At 58.5% G+C, this 24,145-nt stretch overlaps 1 protein-coding gene and 2 long non-coding RNA genes across 4 annotated transcripts in view; 1 reads left to right on the forward strand and 2 right to left on the reverse strand.

Annotated features, from left to right (window-relative positions):
• Positions 1-13,976, forward strand: part of LOC138426063 (uncharacterized) — a 45,598-nt gene extending 31,622 nt beyond the window's left edge. The window contains exons 3-4 of one of the 2 annotated variants that reach the window (XR_011251496.1): positions 227-2,042; positions 2,433-13,976. This is a non-coding gene — a long non-coding RNA (uncharacterized lncRNA). Of the gene's footprint in view, positions 1-226 lie in introns of both variants that reach the window. The other variant, XR_011251495.1, reaches the window with a different exon arrangement.
• Positions 12,019-15,851, reverse strand: LOC138426064 (uncharacterized). The gene is made up of 3 exons (XR_011251497.1): positions 15,626-15,851; positions 15,104-15,253; positions 12,019-12,379 (listed from the first exon to the last, which is right to left on the reverse strand). It is a non-coding gene; the product is annotated as an uncharacterized lncRNA (long non-coding RNA).
• Positions 15,852-16,530: 679 nt separating this feature from the next.
• Positions 16,531-19,183, reverse strand: FOXQ1 (forkhead box Q1). The gene has a single exon (XM_069564722.1). The coding sequence runs from the start codon at positions 18,475-18,477 to the stop codon at positions 17,332-17,334; it is 1,146 nt and encodes a 381-aa protein (XP_069420823.1). The 5' UTR covers positions 18,478-19,183; the 3' UTR covers positions 16,531-17,331.
• Between the last annotated feature and the right edge of the window lie 4,962 nt (positions 19,184-24,145).

Below are 24,145 nucleotides of genomic sequence, written 5' to 3' on the forward strand. Positions count from 1 at the left end.
GCCGCACGGTGTGCAGGCCCGTTGTGTGCATCAGGGGGAGGTGGACAGTGCCAAGGCCAGTCGCAGGCTCGTGAGTGAGGACATGGGTGAGAACTGGCCGTGTGCTGACGCCCAACATGACCACTAACGTGGGGTGCGGGACAGGCTGGGGGTGGAGTCCCAGACCCAGCCCTGCTGGGAACGCAGCAGAAGCAACGTGGCCCATCTGTGTGTTCTGTTCTTTTAGGTGCCAAAGACTCAAATCCGGGGTCCTGTGAATAAAAGCTTCCCAGATTTTGAGAAACCTTCGCTTACAGAGATATGAGTACCGAGAGAATGAAGCTGCAAACGCAGAGCCTCTGTTTACAACCTTACAATTGCATGTGGGGATAAAACCCAAACCTGAGCTACCAGGTTCCACAGAAAGGGGCTTGGGGTTGTTGGCCAGATCTTTTTCTCTTAAACTGACAAGTTGAGAAATGTATATGGTAAAAAAAAAAAAAAATTGCTAGAAGTTCAAAATGTCAAATGTTCAAAATGCCTGAAAAATCTCCCCGGCTCCGTCCCTGGGTCCGGCTGCCCTGAAGGGACTGCACTGTCAGCTTTTGTGCTTTCTCCCAGGAATAATCTGTGTGCGAGCAAATTTAGGCCAAATATTTACCTATCTGTTGATTATATTAAATTGTGGTAAGATACACATAGGACAAAATTTACCGCTTTAACCATTGTTACGTCCACAGGCTAGTCATACACCCGATCTCCAGAACTCTTTCATCTTGGAAAACTGGAACTCTGTCCCCATTAAACAACTAAGCCCACTCTGCTCTCCCCCTCAGCCCCTGACACCCGCCCTCCTAATCTGTTCCTAAGAACTTGATGACTCTACGGCCTTCGTGTGGTGGGATTACACAGCATCCTGCTCTGTGTGGCTGACTTCACGAACACCGTGTCTTCAGGTTTCCTCCCTGCTGTAGCAGCTGAGGCTCCTCCGTGCAGCAGGGGGAGAAGACGAGCTTGAGAAGCCCCCTCTGGGCTGGACGGTGATGCCGCCCACCTTCCTGATGGGGTGTCTGCCAGCGGCTCCCTGAGCTGTGGGAGCCGGTGACCTGACGCTGCCCCGAGGTCAGTGCTCTTCCTGTTGCTCAGTGTCACAGACTCAGACTCTTTCTGAAATGCATCAGAAAGGCCTTTACGCATTTTCCTGGACTGGTCTGACTTCTGAGGTGGGCAGGCTGTGGTCAGCGGGGTACACATTCTGTAGGGTGCTGCCCCATTTTGGGGCCCTTGCTTCTCAACGTGACGGTGATGCGGGGACCCAGCCCACCTTGCTCCACGCTGCACGATGCCAGCCTGTGCTTCACTTCTGGCTCTGAGATCCTAACGGGGCGAGGGCCACGGGCAGCCCATCACTGCTGAGAAAGAGAACGGGTTAGCCCGGCCGCCCGGCTGGAGGAGGAGGAAGTCACCCAATGATGCCGTGGGTTCTGGGAAGAGGAGCGGGACCACGGGGATGGATGGCTCCTGTGACGTCAGTCCCACTCGGAGCCCCGACGCGTCCCTCGTGCTGGTGGTGAAGGGGCAGTCCTGCTGAGCTCCATGGCCTTGAATTTGGAAGGAACCCCTGAGTGACTTTAGGTTAGCCTTGCCTGCTGTGCATCCTTGGAGGAGAACACGCAGCTGAGTCTGGGACTGCAGCAGCTGGCTGAACCTGGGAAGCGACAACAGACCATGGCCACCAGCCGGAGCCCTGACCTGAGCAGCGCGCCCAACCAGAGCCAGTCCCATCCGCCCAGCAGCACCCGGGGGAGGCAGAGGCACCAGCCTCTTGTGTCAGCTCAGCCGCCTGCAGCTCGGAGCTGATGGGAGGGAGTCCTGCAAACACGGCATTCCCCACACGGAATTCCCCAGTGTGTCCCGGAAGCCTTCAGGTGGGGACCCGAGGCCACCGGGATGCATGGCTCCCTGGCCCCCAGGACAAGAGCTGGAGAAGGGAGGTTGGCTGAACGGAGGCCGCCCTCCTGGGAAGACTGGTGAAACTCTTCTCTGAACGGAGCTTCTCAGAGGTTAGTGTGTGCCAGCCACTGAGTCTTGTCCGACTCTTTGCAATCCCGTGGACTCTAGCCCACCAGGTTCCTCTGTCCATGGGATTCTTCAGGCAAGAATACCAGAGTGGGTTGCCATGTCCTTCTCCAGGGGATCTTCCTGACCCAGGGACTGAACCCAGGTCTCCTGCACTGCAGGCAGACGCATTACCAGCTGAGTGTGGGCATCATCTGGGCATGTGTGACAATGCAGGCTGTGTGTCGGGGGGTCTGGGGCCAGGCCGGCTGCTCTGCGTTTCTAATGGATGAAGCCCAAGTGAATGGTCAAAGACCCAGAAAGCAAGGCTCTACTGAAATCTAGGCAAAACTGACATTTATTTTATTTTTTCCTGGATCCCTCTCCCCACTTAGGGTTCCCTGGTGGCTCAGATAGTAAAGAATCTGCCTGCAACGCAGGAGACCCGGGTTCGATCCCTGGGTCGGAAAAACCCCTGGAGAAGGAAATGGCAACCCACCCCAGTATCGCTGCCTGGAGAATCCCACGGACAGAGGAGCCTGGCGGGCTACAGTCCACGGGGTCGCAAAGAGTCAGACCCGACCGAGCGCACTCACACAGACACACCCACACCACTTGACCTGCCTGCCTGAGATAATGCTCCAAATAAGACGTGTAGAGTCTTCGTTCTTACTTAAGGACTGTTCCGTCTCCATGCATATCAGTTCCTAGTGGCAGACATTCAGATGGCCCCTCATCTTGGTTCTTTTTAAAGAAAATTTTAATTTTATTAGTGTCTAGTTGATCCACGATGTTGAGTTAGTTTCGGGTGTACAGCAATGCGACTCAGTCATGCTTCCGCATGTATTCATCCTTTTTAGATTCTTTCTGATCTTTGTTCCTAAAGCCAGAATGCAAGGAGCAGAATCACTCGCGTGAATGTCTCAAGTGTGTTTGAAAAGGTGTGAGTCTGAATGAAGGGAAGCATACGGGACGCTTGTGCGCTGGAAGCTGTGATGGTTCTAACCACCGAGGACCCCAGGAACCAGGCGTTCTGACAGGCTGGCGCCCTCTGGACTCGGGTCACGCCGGCCGTCTCCCAGGATGCCTTCAGCCTTGCGCGTGCCGTTCTCCTTCCATCTCACGCTTGTGCAGTTGTCTTCTGGAGTCTAAGTGTGGGGCTGGCTTACGCAGGCTGTTCAGTTCCGTTTGCTGGCTCCAGACTGCATCTCATCTGCTGAGGTGACTGTGGCTATTGACCCTGTCACCTAACACTTTCCCCCACTCTCCTGGGTCATTCCATCTTCACAGTGGAGTCTTCCATCCACCCCTCCCTCCCTCCCTCTGGTGACTGTCTCCTGAGAGCCCTGGACTCTGAAGCCTCTGTGCTCAGCTCTGGGGTGTTCACCATGGCGCGCCAAACGGAAAGGAATCTGTGTTCTCCTGGACGTTCGTTCCAGTGGGGAAGACAGACGCTAAGCAAGGACGCTAAGCTCTGTGGATGTGGAGCTGGTGATGAGTGCCAGGGAGGGAAATTCAGCAAGGACGAGGCAGGGGAAGGGTGGCCAGAGAAAAGCCTCACAGAACGCGACACCTGAGCAGAAGGTGTGTCAGCCCGACTCACTGGACCGCAGGCTGGAGAAGGGTCCTCTGACCTGCCGCGAGAGGCTTCCCCATGGCCCGACGTCAGTCCACGAGCTGGCACCTTTGGGCTACAGCTGATGAGTCCGCAGACATGCTCTGTGATGAGGCCTCCAGACTGCATCTCTTGGTATCCACGGCTCTTCCCTGATCCCGGCTGGTCCCGCTCTCACATCAGAGAAGCGAGTTTAATGTGAAGGAGGTGTTCCCCTTGTTGCTGTGATGTAGCAGTGCGCTGTGAGTGGAGGGCGGGAAGGGGCAGCTTGGCGCTGGCCATCCTCGAGGCCTCAGTGGTAAATCGTGGGTGGAAAGACCAGATTCTCTTGGCAAAATCATAGGAAACTCAAGGTTTTTCCCCAGGAAACTTTGGCGAATGTGTTTCTGAGTAGCAGACACTCCTGGCACCCCACCAGCTCCGGCCAAACCCTAAGCGGCGCGCGGCCAGGGTCCCCGCAGGTGGAGGTGGCCGACGGCCGGCCCCGCGGCGCTGCCCGGCGCTCCGTCCAGGGGAAGAGCTGCATTCTTCAGACTCACCTGCAGGCTGCAGTGCTGCCTACCTTCCCAGCTCTCAGGGCGGGCTCTCCAGGTGAGCAGAAGGGCGGGGGAGGCGCAGGCAGACACTGAAGTCACAGGGAGGCAGGGAGCACAGGTTCCCGTGTAGCCCAAGAACCCAGGTGGCAGCGGGGCCTCATCAGGTCAGCCGTGTGCCGAGCCGACTGTCTGCCGGCCGCCCTGGCCTCGGTCCCTCCGTCTGTGACGTCAGTGACTAGACCAGGTCGTTGCTGAAGCCAGGGCTCTGAACTTCAGGTTCTGTGTGTGTGCTGTGTGAGTTGCCACCAGGGCAGCTACGCTTTAGAACCTGGTTTTGCAGAAACTGCTCCTGACAGACGAAGGCCCTGGGGCCTGAGGACAACCTGGAGGGGCTGGGACCCGGGGAGGCTCGGAGCCCCTGGGGGGTGCGGCCACAGCTGGTGAGCAAGGCCGGGGGCCCAGGACCAAAGCGTCTTGATCTGGTGGGAGACGAAACAGCGGCAACAGCAGCAAGAACCAGACCCTCCCCATGCAGTCCTCCAGCGCCCCTGCTCCGGAGGCAGGGGACCCCCTGACTGTGAGAAGGTGGGTCTCAGTTCCGGAGAGCAGGAGAGCAGACCCCGCCCTGGTCAGAATGGCCCTTTGTTCTGAGACTCTGTGACTAATGATGCTGCTATGTGAAGGCTTATGCAACCTGGCAGGGCCGGGCCCTCGCCCCGACCCGGAGCCTGTGATCCGGGCGCCCGGCCCGAAGTTGCGCAAGAAGTAATTAGGGGTCCAGCCGAGGCTTGCTGGCTCCTCGTCAGGCCGGGCTCCCGGGCCCAGCACCCCGACAGGCTCGTTAATGTTTAAACCTCCTGGTGTGGGAGGGTGTTTTGTCACCCCGGAGGGTTCAGCGCGGGGCTGGGGTGGGGCAGTGGGGGGAGCTGGCATGCTGTTCTTCCTGCCCCCTCCCCCTTTTCCATAGAAAAGTCATTTTTAAAGCTCTCTAAAAATCTCTGAAATTAAAAAAAAAGTTATTAAAAAAAATAATTTTCTCCGGCAATCCATTATCTTCTAAAAATAGACCTCAAGTATAACTTTAACCTTGAGAAATACATGAAAAATAAAAACTAGTCTAGCTTCCTGTCCACTGCCAGAATCTCAAGGGGGAAGACAGAAAGTTATATGATCTGGTGAAAGCTTGAGGGCACACGTGGTAGAGGCCGCCACTGCCAGGAAGCACCCCCTGCCTCCAGGAGGGCCCCGCCTTAGAAAGCAAGCCGGCCTGGAGACCTTCCTGTCCGTGGGCTCCTCTCGGCCGAAGCCTGTGAGCTCCCAGCTCTGTGCTCCGAGGCCTCCTCAACAGAAGCCAGGACACCCTCCCGTTTGCGCATCCCAGGAGGATCTGCCAGCCTCAGTCCCCAAGGACTTCACCCCCAGGGGCTTTGCCAGGACCAGGGACAGGGCACAGACCAGCAGCTGGCACTCCCTGCTTCACTCATAGAAGAACCCGAAGTTGTCCGTCTGCACAGTTTGGGGACATCGCTCAGGTTTGGGATGTGCTGGCCTCTGTCTCCATCCTCACAGGCCCAGGGCTCATCTCAGGAGACTGAGGTTTCTGCCCCGGCTCACCTACTGCCTTCCCTCCCTCCCTCCTTTGTTTTCCTTCCCTCTCAGTGGACTGGGCTTGTTTAAATTGTAAAGCAATGGACTATAATGGGAAAAAAAAAAAGTTCTTCCAACCAGAATAAAAATGCATAAGGTGAAAAATAAACGGTTTCCCCTCGCCCACATCTCTGCAGCCCTGTCAGCTACCCGCAGGCAACTCTGCAACATGAGTGTTTGGCAAAATCCCTCTGACCCTTTCCTCTGTGAGCACTTCTGTGGAGGGAGACACACGTGACGCCCTGTGCCGAGCACGGGCCCACAGTCGGTGTGCGGAACACGCGGCTTTCCACAGCACTCCCGTCCTGACTGCCTGCGGTCCGCTGCTAGGCTGTGCCCCAGCCGACTTAAACTGGACCCCTGCGCTGGTGTATATACATCCTCCCCAGTTTGGGGGGCCACAGGCAGGGCTGCCCTACACACCCCAACACCTGCCCTTGTGCTCCGCTGGAATAGTGCACCCTTGGGATAAATTCCTAGCAGTGGTTTTGCTGGGTCAAAGGTTATGTGCATTTTGCATTTTAATAGGCATTGCTCAACTGCCCTGCAGAAAAGGCGCACCGATTTACAGCCCCATTAACACTGTGTGAACAGCTGATCTCCTCACAACCTCACCAAACCACAGACTATCAGCCTCGCAGGTCTCTGCAATAGACGGAAAACAGCAGGTCTTTCTTTTCTTAAGTTCGTGTTTGTATTATGAAAGGTGTTTATGGACTATTTGCCGCTTGGGGTGAAAATATGCTAGCCTCGACCGTGGTTCATTTCTATTTTTAGTTGTTTTAAAAATGGCTTTCTAACAGCTTTCATTTATCATTAGCCAGCTAGGTCACAAATATCTTCCCCTTTCCCCTACTATTTAGGCACAGAGGAGTTTACAATATTTACAGAGAGAATCGATCTGCACTGAGAGTTTCCGCCAGGCTCAAGGGAGCCCTGCCTGCAGAGAAAGCTTACCCTCTCCCGCTCCCCTGCTGCTCTGCCCTGGGCTTGCCTTCCACACGCGCATCTTTGCCACTCCAGCCCGTGTTCTGGTGTGCGGGGCGAGGTAGGGATTCAGCTGATGCTTTGGAGTTTGCTCATCAGCCTGCTGGCTCGAGGGACCCGCTGCTCGAGGGGGCTTTCTGCTCCCTGTGAAGTAAGTGGATTCAGACAGGCTTTTGGAGGATCCAGACAGGAACGTGCCTCCTTCCCTTCTTCTTAGATAGATCTGGCCCTTCCCTCAGAACCCTGGCCTTTTTTGAAGGAAGCTTCAAGGAGTAAATGCAAAAAAAGAGTGATTGAGAGAAAAACGGAAAATGGAGGCTTCTGGTAGGAAAAGAAAAACACCAACTTAAAAGGGTTAAATCACTTATGTGCATGAGCCACTTAGGATTCCACTTAAACCGAGAGCACAGAGTCCCTCGGACATCAAGGAGATCAAACCAGTCAGTCCTAAAGGGAGTCAACCCGGCATATCCATTGGCAGAGCTAATGCTGAGGCTGAAGCACCAGTACTTTGGCCACCTGATGTGAAAAGTCAGCTCACTGGAAAAGACTGATGCTGGGAAAGATTGATGGCAGGAGGAGAAGGGGATGGCAGAGGATGAGACGGTTGGATGGCATCATCGACTCGATGGACGTGCGTTTGAGCAAGCTCCGGGAGATGGCAGAGGGTGGAGGAGTCTGGTGCGCTGCAGGCCATGGGGCCGAGAAACGCCGGACACGACTTAGGGACTGGACAACACCGACAGACAGAATCGCTGGGCCAGGAAGCAGCCGAGCAGACGAACTCTGCTTGCCGCTCGCTTGCCCAACTCTGCTTAAGAGAGAAGGGATGTACAGCTTAGTTGTCACTCTCATTTTATCAGTATCTCTGCAGGGAGTTTTCTTAGTTGAACAGATCAAAACTCTTGTGGGAAGTTCAAGAGGTCACATTTGTAGCCCGGGTTTTCAGGATTCCCCCTATAGTTCCTAAGTAGGTGGGGTATTTTCTCTTTAAAGACCAAATAAGTTAATTGCACAATCAGTAGCATCAGCAGTTTCGACTTCTTGGCATGAGTGATGTGACATGCATGTTGGCAAAGACCTACACACTCTGATTTGCAGCACGATTCATAGAATCCTGTAGCTCAGACTCCAGGTGATTTAGCTAAAAGGCGCTGAAGCACCCCTTCCACCCCCCGCCCCAAGTACCCACCTCACGGTAAACTGTGTAATTTGTACGATGGTCTAAGGTGATTGATGAGGATTTGGTCTCTCATCGTTCCGGGCTAAGGAATATCACTGCTGTTGGTCCCGATCCACCGAGAGGCCTCTGCTGCGTCTGCCCCGCCTGCTCCTTAAATGCAGCTTTTCTGGATTTTGTGAATCCGTCCGTCCCCTTTCCCTCCTTCTCAGGCTCCTGCATCAGCCTCTCCTTCTGCTCCTCGTACCCAAGCTCCCCTGGCCCTCTCTCAGCTCAGGACACTCACCCCATCTTTAACTTGAGCCTAATTTGCTGACTTTGTGTCTTTCTTTCAACTGATTTCCCCCCAAGTCTTTGCACTTGCCGGGGATGAGGCCGTCACGCCTCTGGTGATAGGAACTGTGCGGGCCGTTGCCAAGCATGCCCCAGCCGGGTCTGTCCTGGGCTTCAGACGAGGGGTGTCCGTCAGGGAACCAGACTCCACGGCCTCCAGAGTCTGCCCCCGCCCCTGTGCACTTGGGGAGACTCAGACGGTGCCTTTGAGCACATTCGAAGTGTTCTTTCCTCAAACCACTTACTTCCATTGGGCAAAATTTGTTGGAATTACCAAGACTGCTGAGAATGGCCCCCTTCACCTGTATTAGGGAGGGGACCACCCCATCACACGGCCCCTTATCTTGTGTTTCCAAGACTCTGTTGCTGCCGGTTGAGGGGTTCCCGTGGCCCCCGTCCGGCCGTGGCCCTGGGGCTGAGGGTGCACAGCCACCTGCCTGCCTGCTGCCCGGGAAGTGTCTGCCTCTGCCCGGAGGATGTGTGGTGTCCAGCTGATGTCTCCTGGACGGAAGGAGTGATGTGGCTTGCTGCCATCTCGGGTGAGCGGAGAGGTGTGCCTGCCAGGCCCAGAGTGGCTGCTGCCTGGCTCTCTGTCCAGGAGGGATCCGCCACTTCACCGGCTGCCTGGGGGGACCGCCGAAGACACCATGGGCAGGATGTGTGGGCAGGTGGTCTCTCGGAACCTCTGGAATCTCTGGGAACTCGTGTGCCCCCGGTCTGGTGGGGCGGCCATGTGTGGTCACGTGATGGGCAGGTGGTCTCTCGGAACCTCTGGAATCTCTGGGAACTCGTGTGCCCCCTGGTCTGGTAGGGCGGCCATGCGTGGTCACGTGACCCGCACATCCTCCAGGCAATGTCTCCCCAGGACCAGAGGCTGCCTCTGCCTTGGCCGTGCTCAGGGCCTTCAACACAGCCTCCTCCTCCAAAAGGGCAAAGCAGCGCAGCTCAGGGAGCTGTTGGGGGCCACGGCCTCCGGGCGGTGTCTGGACTGAGGGCCAGGCCGGAGGGCTAGCCGGGCAGTGGCCCCCTGATGGGTCCTGGTGCCCAGTCACTCCCCTGGAGCCTGGCTGCTGACTGTGGGCCTGGGCTGTAGGTCCTGCGTTTGCTTTCTAACTTGGACAGTTCGTAGTCGAAGGAATTCAAGAGCAGACTTATTCCAGTGCGCTTGAACAATGCAACTGAACAGTTTACTCACGTCCCTGCACAGAGGAGGAGGCGCGCCTGTGGGGAAAGCCGCCTGTGTCCTGCGGGCAGCGGGACTTCTTCACCGTGCGGGCTGGACTCGCTGCTGGTCTCTGGGCCTGGCTGGGGCTTACCTGGATCAGCGGCCAATTTCCAGAGCTGTTTCTCTTATACTGAGCATCTCCACTAGTGCCGTGTGGCAGATAAAAGCTTGAGCTCAGCCGCAGGAATGTTCCCGAAGACTCTGACGTTCGTGTGGGTCTGTGGACGGGCGCCTCTGGGTGTGGACGGTGAGTGCTTGAGGCCGGCGAGCCCATCCATGGCCCTGCGGTCACAGAGCGAGGAGGGCGTTTGTGAGGCAGCCTGGTCTTCCTCTGCCTGTTTTCTCTATTTCACCCCTGAAGAGCGTCTGTCCTGTGTCTGCTGCGTGACTTAGAGTGACTCAGTGGTGGCAACTGAGACAGCAGGGGACGTGGATCTGAGAGCCCTCCACAAACAGCCCGCGGCCAGTCCAGAGCGGGGGTGGACCCTGATGCTGTTGAATCCACTGTGCCTGAAAGAGGGGTGGGTTCCTATCCCCGTGACTGGTTAAGAAACCCCACTGGGCGTGCTGTGTCCAAGGCCCTCTGCCAGCCAAAGGGCAGGCCCCGAAGTGTGTCTGAGCTGCAGACACCCCTCTTCCGTCACAAGTCATCCTGGGGTTCCCAGTTGGAGATCCGGGCTCAGGTTATCTTGGCTGGGTCCAGGTCGGCAGACAGCTCCTGCTGACATCCTAGGAAGCAAAGGCGGAGGCTGCCCTCAACCTTTCCCGGATCTGGACAGACAGGCTGCCCGCCTGAGGGCTTGCTTCAGCCAGAACCCAGAAAGAGCCTCGTCATTTTGCAGTAAACAATGATGCACCTTTTATTGCGTTTATAAATGTCCCCAGAGGCGATTACTCAAAAGGGGTTCAGCTAATAAATACAGAACTAATAATTACCTCAGTTCAGAGTGCTGACGTGTGTAACTGCCGTCGGGGTCAAGAATGTCCCGTTTGCTCAACCTCCCCGGCACCTCGACACCTGCGGTTACGGAGCCGGGGTGCAGGCTGAGGTCAGGAGTCAGGGAACAGGATGTCCTTCCCGCTGGGTCTGAGTGTGGTGGGCAGGCTGTGGCCCTGTCGCCGGGCCCTTGGGGTGTCCTTTCTTTGCAGGGGTGCTGGGTCCTGCTGTGGGCCCTGGACAGACGGCAGCCCCCGGAGCTGCTCTGGGGGCTCACCGGGCGTCAGGTGGGACCGCAGCAAGGCTGTTTCTCTTCCGCTTGGGCATTTGGTCCCTTGTCCATCCTCGGCCAGGTGGCTAGATGGAGGGAACAGTCGGCCCGTGCTGTGCTTGGACTTGGTTGGAGGTCAGCCCTCTTGCCGGGCGGCCGTCGGTTGGGCCAGGCCCCAGGTGCCCGCCCTCGTCTCCCAGGGCTGGGGCAGGGGAAGACAGAGCTGCCCGCACTGCCGGCCTGATGCCCACCACACGAGGCGCGGCCCGTGTCCCCACATCCTCCCGCCAGGCCCCATGGGGTCCCCAGCCGGCCAGCGCGAGGCTGCAGTGCAGCCGGGAAAGGCCTGGCTCTGCACCCGGGCTGGCCCACAGCCTGGCACTGGGGGTGCCGGCGACGGACACGTGGGCGAACAAATGGGACCAAGACAGGGCTGCTTGGGAGGCCTCCCCCGAGGAGGCAGCCAGGCCTCCCGTAGCCAGGACTGATGGGCCACCTCCCGGGCCCAGGGAAAGGTCAGCTCCCTTCGTCTGGGATGGAGTCCGCCCTCGCCCCAGCTCCGGAGCCCTGGGGAGATGGCCGGGCCCCCTGTGCACCCACCGCGGGAGCAGAGCCCCAGGAGGTCGGGGGTGCCCCGGCTAAGAGGGTAGGCCTCCGCGGGGCCCTGGAGCCCGGGTCGCTCCGGCTTATCTTCCTGGAGCCCCATCCTGAGCGCTCCTGTGCGTGGGCTGGCTCCGTGGTTCTGAGCCTCACAGACTTCCGACGGCAATGAGCAAAGCCAGCCAGAGGCTGCTAACGCTTCTGCCTTTTCCCTTAACCCTTAGACCTTGGGGATCAGAAGCCGCAAATCCGCGTCAAGGCTGTTGAATATGTTTGCTATCTCAGACTCCAGATGTGATGAAAAGGCTGAGATCTGGCAGACCCTCTGGGCTGAACTTTCCCTGAGAGGAGTGGCAAAGAGGCTCTGGGCGTGCAGAGGACAGTGTCGCGGGGTCCGTGTTTGTGTCTGCCTGTAGTGCCCCGGGAAGGAGCGTGTAAGGCCCGTGTGTAAGCTGGAGGAGGGCAGGACACCGCTCGCTTCTAGCCAACCGTCCATCTGAAAGCCAAACACAAGAGGTCCGCCCAATAGCGCTGTGTGATGTTGGAGCCTCTGCCAGTTTGAAAAGGACCTGGAATCCGGGGAAGACGCATTTTCATATTTTTGATCACAGTCTTAGGGCCGTTTGCTGACAACATTAAGAATTAACAAGTTATGTCGTGGAAGCATAAAAGAGTTTAATGGTTTCATTAGGGAACTGTAAAGTCTGTTACTTAGAACTATTGTAGCATTAGAAAGCAGGGCATATTTACCGGGCTCTGCGGTCTAATTTCTAGAACCCGGGCAAAGCTCAGCTACTATGATATAAATAATTCATTGTTGTTTGGTTGCTAAGTTGTGTCTGACTCTTTGCTACCCTGTGGACTGTAGCCCGCCAGGCTCCTCTGTCCATGGGATTCTCCAGGCGAGAATTCTGGAGTGAGTTGCTGTGCCCTTCTCCAGGGGATCTTCCCCACCCAGGGATTGAACCCACATCTCTCACACTGCAGGCAGATCTTTTACTGCTGAGCCTCCTGGGAAGTAAAGAAATAAAGAACGGTATAACAGAGGGCTAATGCCTTTGGACACGTGATGCCAACACAGCTCTTGACACCTAAGAAAGTTGTGGGTCCTGTCAGCACATCGTGTTGGCATTTTTCAGATGTGAAAACGGAAGGTGGGTTGCTGGCAGTTCTCTCTTTCCAGCATGGGAGGGGCCGTTTCTGTTGTTTTGGGAGAGTGGGAGAGGCCTGTGGAAGGGCGCCCGCCTGTCCCTTCACCAGAGAGCAGGGCTGGGGAGGGTTTCTGGGGCGCTCTGGGCACAGAATCTTGCTGTGCCCTCGGGAGGTCGCTCTGTAGTCACAGAAACGGCACCAGGGGCGCTGCCTGACCTCGACAGTGATGCCATGGCCCCCCACGCCCAGGCCTCCCCTCAGGGGACACCAGCTCTCACTAAGGAAACAAACCATGTTGCAGTTTGGGAGGCCTGCCTACCAGTTAATGAGTGAACTGAGACAGTTGTCTGAAGAGTTCAACTAAGTTTAGGCCAACCCAAGAGGAAACCAAGACCCAGTTCAGAATTCTTTCCATCCTAATTGTGTTGTGTTTTGCATGAAGTACTCTGCACAGACTGGTTCCAAACAGGAAAAGGAGTCCCTGAAGGCTGTATACTGTCACCCTGCTTATTTAACTCCTATGCAGAGTACATCATGAGAAACGCTGGGCTGAAAGAAACACAAGCTGGAATCAAGATTGCCGGGAGAAATATCAGTCACCTCAGATATGCAGATGACACCACCCTTATGGCAGAAAGTGAAGAGGAACTCAAAAGCCTCTTGATGAAAGTGAAAGAGGAGAGTGAAAAAGTTGGCTTAAAGCTCAACATTCAGAAAACGAAGATCATGGCATCTGGTCCCATCACTTCATGGGAAATGGATGGGGAAACAGTGGAAACAGTGTCAGACTTTATTTTTCTGGGCTCCGAAATCACTGAAGATGGCGACTGCAGCCATGAAATTAAAAGATGCTTACTCCTTGGAAGGGAAGTTATGCCCAACCTAGATGGCATATTCAAAAGCAGAGACATTACTTTGCCGACTAAGGTCCGTCTAGTCAAGGCTATGGTTTTTCCTGCGGTCATGTATGGATGTGAGAGTTGGACTGTGAAGAAGGCTGAGTGCCGAAGAATTGATGCTTTTGAACTGTGGTGTTGGAGGAGACTCTTGAGAGTCCCTTGGACTGCAAGGAGATCCAACCAGTCCATTCTGAAGGAGATCGGCCCTAGGATTTCTCTGGAAGGAATGATGCTGAAGCTGAAACTCCAGTACTTTGGCCACCTCATGCGAACAGTTGACTCATTGGAAAAGACTCTGATGCTGGGAGGGATTGGGGGCAGGAGGAGAAGGGGACGACCGAGGATGAGATGGCTGGATGGCATCACGGACTCAATTGACGTGAGTCTGAGTGAACTCCGGGAGATGGTGATGGACAGGGAGGCCTGGCGTGCTACAATTCATGGGGTCGCAAAGAGTCGGACACGACTGAGCGACTGAACTTTCTGACTCTGCATATAAGTTAAATAAGCAGGCTGACATAAGATTAGGGTCTGGCCAATAGAATCAAGGAGCTATCTTCTGTTTGTGTGTGATTTTTCCTGAGAAAGGGCAATGTTGCTTTGTAACAGTGGCAGCGTGACAGAGTGGGCCTGGGGGGCCCCCATGAGCCCCTCTTCCCCTGCGGGGTGGAGGCAACTTTCTCTATTTGTTTCTTCTTTTCTTGAGAGCCCAAGGGACTAAGAAGTTGGCTCAGTTCTGGAGGGAGCCCAGGGTGTGGGGAGGTCTGCCAGGGGTCGTGGGGTTGGGGCAGGGCCCAGCGCCCTGCTTCAGCCTCTGGCGTTTGGGAGAATCCTCTTCTATCTTAGGAAGCGGCTGGGCTGTTCGGGTTTTCCGGCACCAAAATCAGCAGATTGATCCCGGGTTGTAAGGGGCTTGGCCTGGGGCACTGGGGCAGTGCTGGCCCTACAGGGTGAGGCCGGGCACAGGGCGTGGGGCGTGGGTTTCTCTCTGCGGATCCAGCGTCCTGGGCCTGGAGGGTTCTTCTGGGTGGGGGTGGTCAGGTGAGGGGACCACAAAGCACTCCGGGCGGGGCGCCAGTCTCTGGCGCTCAGGTATCAAAGGGCATTTCCCTAACCAAACAGACCCCCACCCCACCCCGCCGTCCTGAGCTCCCGCATCGGTCGAGGGTCAGCTGCCCTCTGCCCGTTGTTTGCACAGGTGGGCCTTGGCCCCGTGGCCTGGAGGCTGGGGGAGGGCTGAGGCAGGTTAGGGCTGGGGTGGGCCCATGGGGTGGGCTGGGGAGGGTCAAGGGCGGGAGGGTCGGGGCACAGGCGGGGTGGGGTAGGGCTCCCTCGGGCCCTGCCCTTTGCCCTCCGCAGTGCAGGAGCAACGGGGTCTTCTGGGCGGACTTGATAAGGTTGGACCTCGGTGGAGTCTCCCAGGGAAACTGCCCCAAGGATGCCAAGCTCCCAGGGCTGAATGTGTTCCAGCCGAGGCGGGACCTCCGCCCTCTGCTGCCTCTGGCCGGGCCCAGCAGGGCGATGCACAGGGTTCATGGGAGCTGGTGCCTGGCAGAGGTCATGACCCCTGGTCCCAGGGGCGCCCAGGTCCCCTGACTCTGGCCTTTTTGTAGAGAACCTGATGGTCGCTGGTGGCGCGGGAAGGGGCCCCTCACTCACGGAGTGTGTCTCTGGGAGGACTGACCTTGGAGGGGAGCGGGAAGCGCTGTGACTGAGAAGACATCCTCTTCCCCCTCGCTGTTTCTGTCCATTCGCAGAGTCGTCCTCGTGTATCGACTGGACATGCAAAGACTGGCTTCACCTACCCAAGGGGGCAGTCGGCAGGGCCGGACCTCTGAAGGCAGCAGAGTCGGAGAGGAGGGCTTGGTGGGCGGGAGCCAGTGATGGGGATGGGTGGGCGCTCCCCAGGTGTCCCGGGGGCTTCAGGGTCGCAAGGAGCTGAGCGACGGGTCCCCACTTCTACCCCGTGAACCTGGGCTCCCCCCATTTCAGTTTTATTTTATCTAATTATTGCCCATGTGGGTGCAATCTCCGCGTAAATGGGTGCCTTTTGTCGTAATTCAGCCCTGTTATTATCCTTCCTCATGACCACTAAGTAGATCAAGTGAGAATCAGTCAGGACTTGCTTCCTGTTAACTAGACTTAGGGATGGGCTTTCCCTCCTATTTCTGCCAAAACACAGCATCCTGAAGTAAACGCCACTCACCATGCCCAGCCTCCACGTCGCCCTCTTGTCCTGGTTGCGATGACACCTGCCTGGCCCCCGGAACAGGAGCGGGGCCTGAATCTGCAGCCTCTGCGTCTTCTCTCTGCATTCCTTTCCCAAGGCTGCAGTCCAGAGGCTGTCACAGCTCGGCTGCCTCTGAGTTTATGGAGAGGCAGACAGGCAGGCTGACTTCCGGTACTTCCTCTGATGGACCCTCCCTCCTATGTCCCCGCCAAACCAGTGGCTCTTCCCTGCAGATCAGAAGGAGCTAGAACCTCCTCTGCATTCCTAAATAGGTGGGAGGTTTTGTTTAGACACAAAAAACACTGGCTTTCAAAGTGTCCTTAAAGCTTCCTTGAAGTACTTCCCTGGGGGTCCAGTGGCTAGGACCCAAGCTCCCAATGCGGTGGGCCCAGGTTTGACCCCTGGTCTGGGGACTAGATTCTATATGCCACAACCAAAACACAGTCAAATAAACAAATAATTAAAAAAAAATTTCCCTGAGGAAATCTTCAGTGTCAAGACAAGTACCTTGCCAAGATCACAGTTTTGAGTGTGATCAGAACCAGTTTACCCAATAATATCTGCTTGAGGCTAAGATGGTTAACAGCTGAACTTGTCCCCAGAGGTTCTTGGGGAAGGCGGGCCCACACGTTATCGTTTGTTCTGGTAACTTAAATGAATTTTTGGAGGTCATTGCTTTGACGTTTAAGAAACCCCACTGATGGAACTTGGATCCTGCAGAATCCTACAGTGATGTGTCGGATAATGAAACCCACAGCGTCTGCCTTTATGGAATTATTCAGGAAAACAGTTTGAACTCCACAAGGAGTTTAAGAGTCAAACCTGAGATTATTTGGGAGGGGGGTACAAACCTCTGTCTCCAACCCATCACCACAAAGTGCTGAAGTCAGTTGTCAGTTTTATTAAAAAATGAGCACTATGCCGGGGTTTCATAAAACTTATACATGAGTATGTACAGACACAAATAAAATAATATTAAAAGTAAAAATCACACTTGCTTTCAGGTGGCAGTGATCCTGGCACCCCACAAACATAACGGTTAGCTCTTGCTTGGAAGAAGCCACCCGGCCTAAGGAGAACACACTTAAGAAATGACCCAATAGACAGTAAAGCCACAACCGTCGCCTGCAACATTTTCCATTCGGGTTTCAAAAATATATAAATAATTTAATCATAAAACCCAACAATATACATATTTTTCATCTTTTGGCACAGTGAAACGTTGGTCGATAGCAGAGATGACTGAAGCTCCTCTGGCCCCTGGTACTCGGCTGCGCCTGTAAAGGCCACAGGCGCGCGAGGAGGGCCCGCGGCCCCGGCAGTCGCTGTGCGCGGCCACCGGGAGTCACGGTCACCGGGAGCGGCTCCCTGATGTGCTGCTTAGGTTTTGTTTCGCTTTGTAAGGGACAAAGCACTGGAAGGTGCAACAGCAGGAACAAGGCAGAGCCTGGGCCATGAGGAGAGGTTTCTGTGAGGCACAGGCTTGGCTCAGGAATGGAAACTATCCGAGGCCCTGCTTTGCTCCTTTGAACGTGAGTTACAGAGGACGAAGGGAACGTTCGGGATGAAGGTGCGACCCTCCCGTCCGGTGTTCGCTCTAAGGCACGTCGGGTGATGGTTCTGTGACGGTCTCTGTCCTCGGGCGGAAAGCGCCCAGCCCGAGCCCGCCGCCCCCGGCGCGCTCATGCCAGGAGCGTCTCAGGCCGACTAGGCAGGTGCGGGCCGGGCGCGCGGGCCGAGGCCGCGAGCAGGGCGTCGGGCAGCCGCACGGGGCAGTACAGGTGCGCACCGGCGGCCGGGCCTCGGAGCGGCTTGGCCGGCGCCGGGGCGGCCAGGGGCGCGAGGAGGAGGGGCGGCGCCTCGGCCCCGCGCGCTAGCAGCCCCGGCGGCTCGGCCGCTCCAAACGCGCAGAGCGGCAGCAGGGCCCCGGCGGGCGCGGCCTGGAGCAGCGCCGGGTAGGCGGGCGGCGGCGGGCAAGGCGCCGCGCCCCACGGAGGGCGCGCCCCGGGGCCCATGTCCCCGGTGCAGCGGCTGCGGAAGGGCTTGCTGAGGATACTGTCGATGGCGAAGGGGCCGGAGAACCTGCCCGCCGGGCTGGCGCGCCCCTCTGGGCGGGCGGGCGAGCGCGCGCGGGGCGAAGCCGGGGCCGGGGCGGCGGGCGCGGGCGGCGGAGGCGCGCCGTCCGCGGGCCGGAGCGCGGGGCCGGGGGCCGCTGCCCGGTGGCTGAGGCGCTTGCGGCGGCGGCGGAAGACGCCGTCGGCGAAGGTGTACTCGCTGTTGGGGTTCAGCATCCAGTAGTTGTCCTTGCCCCAGGGCCGCGAGGGGTCGCGAAGCACCTTGACGAAGCAGTCGTTGAGCGAGAGGTTGTGGCGCACGGAGTTGCGCCAGCCGGTGTAGCTGCCGCGGAAGAACGGGAACCTGCCCATGAGGTACTCGTTGATCTCGGCCAGCGTCAGGCGCCCGCCCGCCGAGTCGCGGATGGCCATTGCGATGAGCGCGATGTACGAATACGGGGGCTTGGGCCGCCGGGTGTAGGGCTTGCCGCGCGCGCCCTCGCCGCCGCCCGCGCCCCCCGAGCCTGCGCCCCCGGCTCTGGGCCCCGCCGCCGCCCCCGCCGCGCCCGCCTCCTCGGCGCCCGGCCCGCCGCCCGCGCTCCGCTCGCCGCTGCCTGCCGCCGGGCTGTTGGCCGCGCAGTCCCCGTCCGAGCCCAGGGAGTCGTCGCCCGCGGCCGACAGCGGAGACGGCGCGTCGCTGCCGCCCGCACCCTCCAGGTCACTCCCCGGCTTGTCCGCGAGACCCGCGCGGGGCCCGAACACCTCCAGCTTCATGCCCGCGCCCGTCCTCGCCCGGCGCGTACCCCTTGCCCCCGCGCGGTCCTGGACAGCGGGTGTCCGGGGCGTGGCGGCGATCGGGGCCGGGGTCCTGGCCTCTCTCTCCCGGAGCTCGCCTTCCTCTGGTTGAGACAGTCGCTTTCCAGATTGGAGTCCCCTTCCGCTGGAGTTCTTCTTTGGAGCGGTTGTGCTTATTGGGTGAAACGACAGGGGCGAAGAGGGAGGAGCTGAGGGCGTACTGGCTTCAGGGTGAGGAGCGGAGACTTGGGGGAAGGCGCGCAGAGCCGCGGTTCCAGCCTCGGGTGCCGGGGCGCTCGGGGCTTGGAGTTCCTGCCGGAGGAGGAGGAAGCGTGCGCATCTGCTTCCCGCTCGAGAGACGGGGTTTCTTCTCCCGCAGCCGCAGGTCCCGGCCAGGCGTCCTCGCGGGTCGAGTCAGTGCCGCTGCCGTGCCTGCCACCCCGGGGCGAGGGTCCAGCCTTCAGCCTCGAGCGCCCACGGAGCCGAGCCTCCGAGGCCGTGGCGCCCGCAACCGCCTTCCCGGCCCCGGCCTCCGGAGCAGCATCTCCACGCCTGCCGCCGCGGCCCCGTCTCGTCTCCACCTTCGGCCCGGCCCGATATAACCCCGCGGCGCCCCGCGAGGGCGGGGCCTGGGCGCCGGCGGCGGGCGGGGAGCGCGGTGGCCCAGGTGGCCGCGGCTCCGCGGCGGGAGCGCGCCAGGCGGGGGCCCCGCGGCGGCGCGGCCGCAGCTTGTTTGTTTTGGGTCCGCCCGGCCCCGCCCTCCTCCTCCCGCCAACGGGAGGCGTGCGCGCGGCTGAGGTCCTCGCGTGTGCGCGCGTGCGTGTGCGCCTCGCCTGGGGGCCGCGCGCGGCGCTGGAGGGGCCCCTGCGCCCGGGAGCTCTCGGAAGCCGTGCGAGCGCGCGGCCCGGGCACCTGTCGGGACGCCTGGCGCGGCTGGGGCCCGCGGCCTCCCTGAGCCGCACTTGGTGTGCGGGTGCTCTGCTCCCCCGCGCAGACCCCCGTCGTCCCGGCCGAGGGGCGAGCAGCGGAGCACGCGCAGGACACGCTGCGGTGACCTCCCAGCGGGGCCGCGCGGCGTGCCCTTCTCGGGACCTCGTTTTGAGGACCGTCTCTCTCTCCTTTCCTTCTCTAATGAATAAAAGTCTGGACTCGAGATTGGCTACACCTGAGACGACCTTGACTCACTCTCATCCTGGCCCGACTTTCTTTGTCTTCCGTGGCCTCTTCCCTCACCTGGGCGGGGGCTCCTGCGAGGAGCGGCGGGGCCCCTGCCGGCTCTGCGCGGCTCCTGCCCCCGGGCGGCCGGCAGCTCTCCTGCTCTAGGACGTTCGCTGCGGTTTCCGTGGCACCGGCGGCGTCCGGCGGTCGGGAGAGCCGGCCCTCTCACCTCGGCGGGACGCCCGGTGGCGTGGATGGTCCCCGAGGGCGCACTTCTAACCCGCTGCCCTTCCAAGCTGAGGCTTCGTCCTTTTCCGGCCTTTGTTGCAAATAAGCGACGGAGCTGCGAGTAGGTGGGACCCCCGTCGATGTTTATTTTATTACTTTCCACCATTTGTGCAGAAAATGTACACAACCCTCTCTTATCTTATTTCAGGCAGTTTTAAAGGCATTCAGCATGGGGTCCGAAAAATGGAGAGCTCTGTTGTTTCTGGTGTTTGGGGGAAAGATCTGTTTTGGAGATTAGACTGGCTTGCGTGCCTGCGGAGAGCTGGGAGCTGGCAGGAGTGGCTTTTTTTCTGAAGGCAGATGCCTGAGGGGCCTGGCTCCGGGCCAGGAGTCTGTGGACCCCAGGACCTGGAGGTGGGGTGGGCTGGAAAAGGAGAGCAGCAGGTGAGCCGCCAGGGGTGACAGCGTTGGCAGTGAGTGCCGTCCTGGTGTGAACTCTGGAGGTGGGACGGAGGCCTGTTTCATGGGGCAGATAAGCCGGGAACTTGAAGTGTGGGCCATCCAGCTGCTGCAGAGTCTAAGGGAGGCCAGAGACTCTCCAGGGCCAGGTGTACGGGGACCCAGTTCCACCCTGGAGATGCCTAGGAGGCAGTCCTGCAGGCCTGTCCGCCTGGCCACCACCACAGCCCTGCCCTCAAGCCACCCAGAGCCTGGATTCGCAGCAGTCCCCTTCCTGGGCTCCCCACTTGCCGCCCCCCAGCCCCTCCTGTTCTCCAGCTGGAAGATTAGGCTGGGAAGTGCTAGTGAGCTGAGCGTGTCGATGCGGGTTTGATCAGAAGGGAGAGAAGAGATTACACACTGGGCCCTGTTGCCACTCACAACACTCACAGCAGCGACCCTGGGCCCTGTCCTCGCCGCTGCGCGTGTAAATGATGCCCAACAGATCCTCGCCGCTGCGCGTGCAAATGATGCCCAACAGGTCCTCGCCGCTGCGCGTGTAAATGATGCCCAACAGATCCTCGCCACTGCGCGTGTACATGATGCCCAACAGAAGGACTTCTGTGCTCATTGCCTTTGGCACTGCTCCTTTCTCGGGGTGAATATACGGCATTGCGTTTCTGCCTCTGGGCACTTGGGCCTTCGGGTGAACTCCCGGAGCCCTGAGATCCTGCCCCTCGCCCTACTCCAGCCTGGCCTGGTAGGAGGGGGCGTGTTGAAGCGCGGGTGCTCTCCCCCCGCTCCCGCTCCAGGGCAAAGGAGCGTGGGTCCTGCCAGGGAAGCAGCCGCCCGCCCTGCCCCCTCTACCGCCACTGTTCTGCTGGGGAAAGGACCAGCTGTCACTCCCATGGGGCGGTCTCTCCCTGCCCCGGGGCTGGGCCGCTGGTGGGCCGCTGGGTAGGCTGCAGGTTTGGGAGGAGGGGAATGAGGAGAGAGGGGCATGGGAGTGGGGGGACTGTCGCCAAGAAAACCTTTTTTATTTTCAGGATGACAGAGCTTTGGGAGATGGGGAAAGGGCTTTGTAAAGGAAGACCCCGCTGGCCGTGGTAGGCAGAGGGCCACTCAGAAGGTTGGAAAGACCCCCAGGTTCTGGAATGCAGGCCCCAGGAAGCCAGGAGCTGTTTCTCGTCCCGGCTGTGTCCCCAGTCCTTGCCCCAAGGACTGTCTCGCTGTGCTGTTCCCTGAGGCAGTGTCCGCTGCTGTTCTGAACCCTTGTTACCTTTCCGTTCTTTTACTCCCAAGAAGTCTTCCCCCGTCTGCAGGTACAGGAAGACGGAGGTGGATGGAGGTTGCCTCCCCTCTGCATCGTGTGCACGGCGCCCTCCAGGCCAGTGCGGGCCCTGCCGACATTTCACGTGTGCTGTGCGCACGTTCCCTAGAAAGGTTTGGAGACGTCTGCGCCCTAACTTTCAATCCTTTGGGGATCAGCACTGATGGGTTAATGATAAATGCCCGTCCGTGGAGCCTCACCAAACACTTTGTCAGGTTTGAAAGACCCATGTGTTTGTTCATTTATCCCCTTGCCCTTGAACTTGTGTGGTGATGAGGAGGTAGATCGCGTCCCACTGGTCACCCGGGGCTCCTTGCGCCTGGAGGAGGGCACGGCCACCCACTCCAGGATTCTTGCCTGGAGAGTTCCACGGACAGAGGAGTCTGGTGGGCTGCAGTCCATGGGGTCGCAAAGAGTCAGACACGGCTCGGCGATTAACCCTTTCTTCACTTTCTTTCTTCTTGGGCTCCTTGAAGTGGTTTTAGGCAAAGGAAGGACATGCGTCCATCTCCAGACAAAGACTAACAGCTGGAAACCCTCGGTGGGTTTCGAGCTCACTGTGACCTGATGTTTCTCTGCGCCATGCCTAAACCTTGGGGTGTGGCTCCTGGAATGTGAGGGGCTCGGTGGACCTGACTCCGCTGGAGACGTGGGTGCTGGCCCCAGTGCACACAGCCTCCTGGCCCCAAAGGAGCCAGGGGATCGCCTCTGTCACTCTCCCCTGCGCCCGGACACCTGGAACCGTCGGTGAGCTTCTTGCTGGGTTCCCTCTGCAGGAGCCACCTTTGGCCTCTGGGTCTGAAGAGAAGGTGAACTTACATTGCCTGCCCTGGGGTCCCAGGCCTCTAACTCTGTGAGAGCGGCTGTGTTGGGGCCCCAGTCCACAGGGGTGGCTCAGATCCAAGCTCCATCACTTGTGGAACGGGGTGGGGCTGAAAGTTGGGGCCTGGCGTCCTCTTCAGGGCTCAGGCCCAGCTCCCTGGACACGCCTTGCTCGTGGTGAAAGGGCAGAAAGAGGCCTGGCTCTGCCCAGGCCTCCTCGTCGGTCTGGCTGGCTCGTGGTGACGCAGGGCCCTCGGGGAACCTGCAGGGTGGGCACACATGCCTCTCACTGAGCCCGCCTCACTGGCCTGTGCCATGTCGCTTCTCTTCCTGCTGCTCGGGGACTCGGTTCAAGTGAGGGCCCGGCACTGTCTGGCACTGTTCACCAGGGGAGACCCGAGGGCTGTGCTGGAAGTTTCTCTGGAGACCGCAGCAGTGCTGACCACAAGAAGCCTGGTGGGCGTGCCTGCACTGCAGGTGCGGCTCCTGGGCGTGGGGAGGGTGGGGAGGGGCGCAGTGACCTGGGGTGGAGAGAGGGGGGTGGGACTCCCTGGGGAAGGGGGTGAGGACGGGGGTCAGCCCCAGCTGGAGGCAAGGGAAAGCCGGGGAGGGGGAGGATGGAGGCCGGGGGAGCCGCCTGAAGCTCACAACAGCCATGCTGCCTGTGGGAGGTGCTGCTGAAGGAGGGGAAGCCTGGGGGACTTATCGCGGTGCGGTGGCAGCTCGACCCTGGGGTCCTGGAGCCGTCCTCAGGGGAACGCTCTGGCCCAGCTCTGGTCCAGCCTCCCTTCCACTTGAAGTTCTTTAACTTGTGAGTTTTAAAAGCAGAGCAAGAAAGCTTGCACTTCCCTTTAAGTTAGGCTAATGATCAGACGCATGCCCGTGTTTGTCCAGGAAGGAGATCTTTGCAGGTGCGTCTGAGCCTCCCTTCACCCCCTGGTACTGCCCCTTCGGCCTGCTGTTACAGGATCCGGCGAGCTTCGGGAGATGGCAGATGGGACCCGCTGTGTCCTTGGAATGAGACAGTGCGTGCAGGGCCCATTCAGCCCTCTCCTGCCTTGACCAGGAGCCCCAGATCCTGGGGTTACAGCTTACCATGGGCAGTTGGGCCTATGGAGACCGGACATCTTTGCAAATGTTCAAAAACTCCCTTCAAAATCCCACAGGGCCCCCGTCAAACACCTTAATCTTGGCTCAGTTAAACAGCACTGACTGGAGCAGCTAGAAATATGAGGGGAGCGTCCCTGGTGGCCCAGTGCTCAGACTCCGCGGCTCCTCTGTAGGACTGCAGGTCCCATGCCCGGCTGAGAACTAAGATCCGCACCATGGCCAACTTTTTTTTTAATTAAAAAAATATATTATGACAACATCGTTCTATAATTTTATGCCCCAAAGTATTGGCCACTCTAAATAGGTTATCTTTTTAAATGAATAACTTAATGACATCGTCCATGCATTTAGAGCACTTCAGAGAAAGTTCCACACATTTATTGTAAAAGGTAAAGAAAACAGGATAATGAGCCCCCACATACCCGAGCTTCCACTCCAGCCACTCCCAACCGACGGCCAGGATTATTCTATCCTTATTCCTTCCCATTCCTCTGCCACCTACCTACATTTTTTAAAAGACAAACCTCAGACAGCATATGATTTTATCTATATTTCACTGTT

Source organism: Ovis canadensis, chromosome 20 (assembly GCF_042477335.2).
Source record: "Ovis canadensis isolate MfBH-ARS-UI-01 breed Bighorn chromosome 20, ARS-UI_OviCan_v2, whole genome shotgun sequence".
NCBI classification, from domain to species: domain Eukaryota; kingdom Metazoa; phylum Chordata; class Mammalia; order Artiodactyla; family Bovidae; genus Ovis; species Ovis canadensis.

Coding starts and splice junctions, on each gene's coding strand:
- FOXQ1 (XM_069564722.1), bottom strand. CDS start 18,477: ATGAAGCTGGAGGTGTTCGGGCCCCGCGCGGGTCTCGCGGACAAGCCG.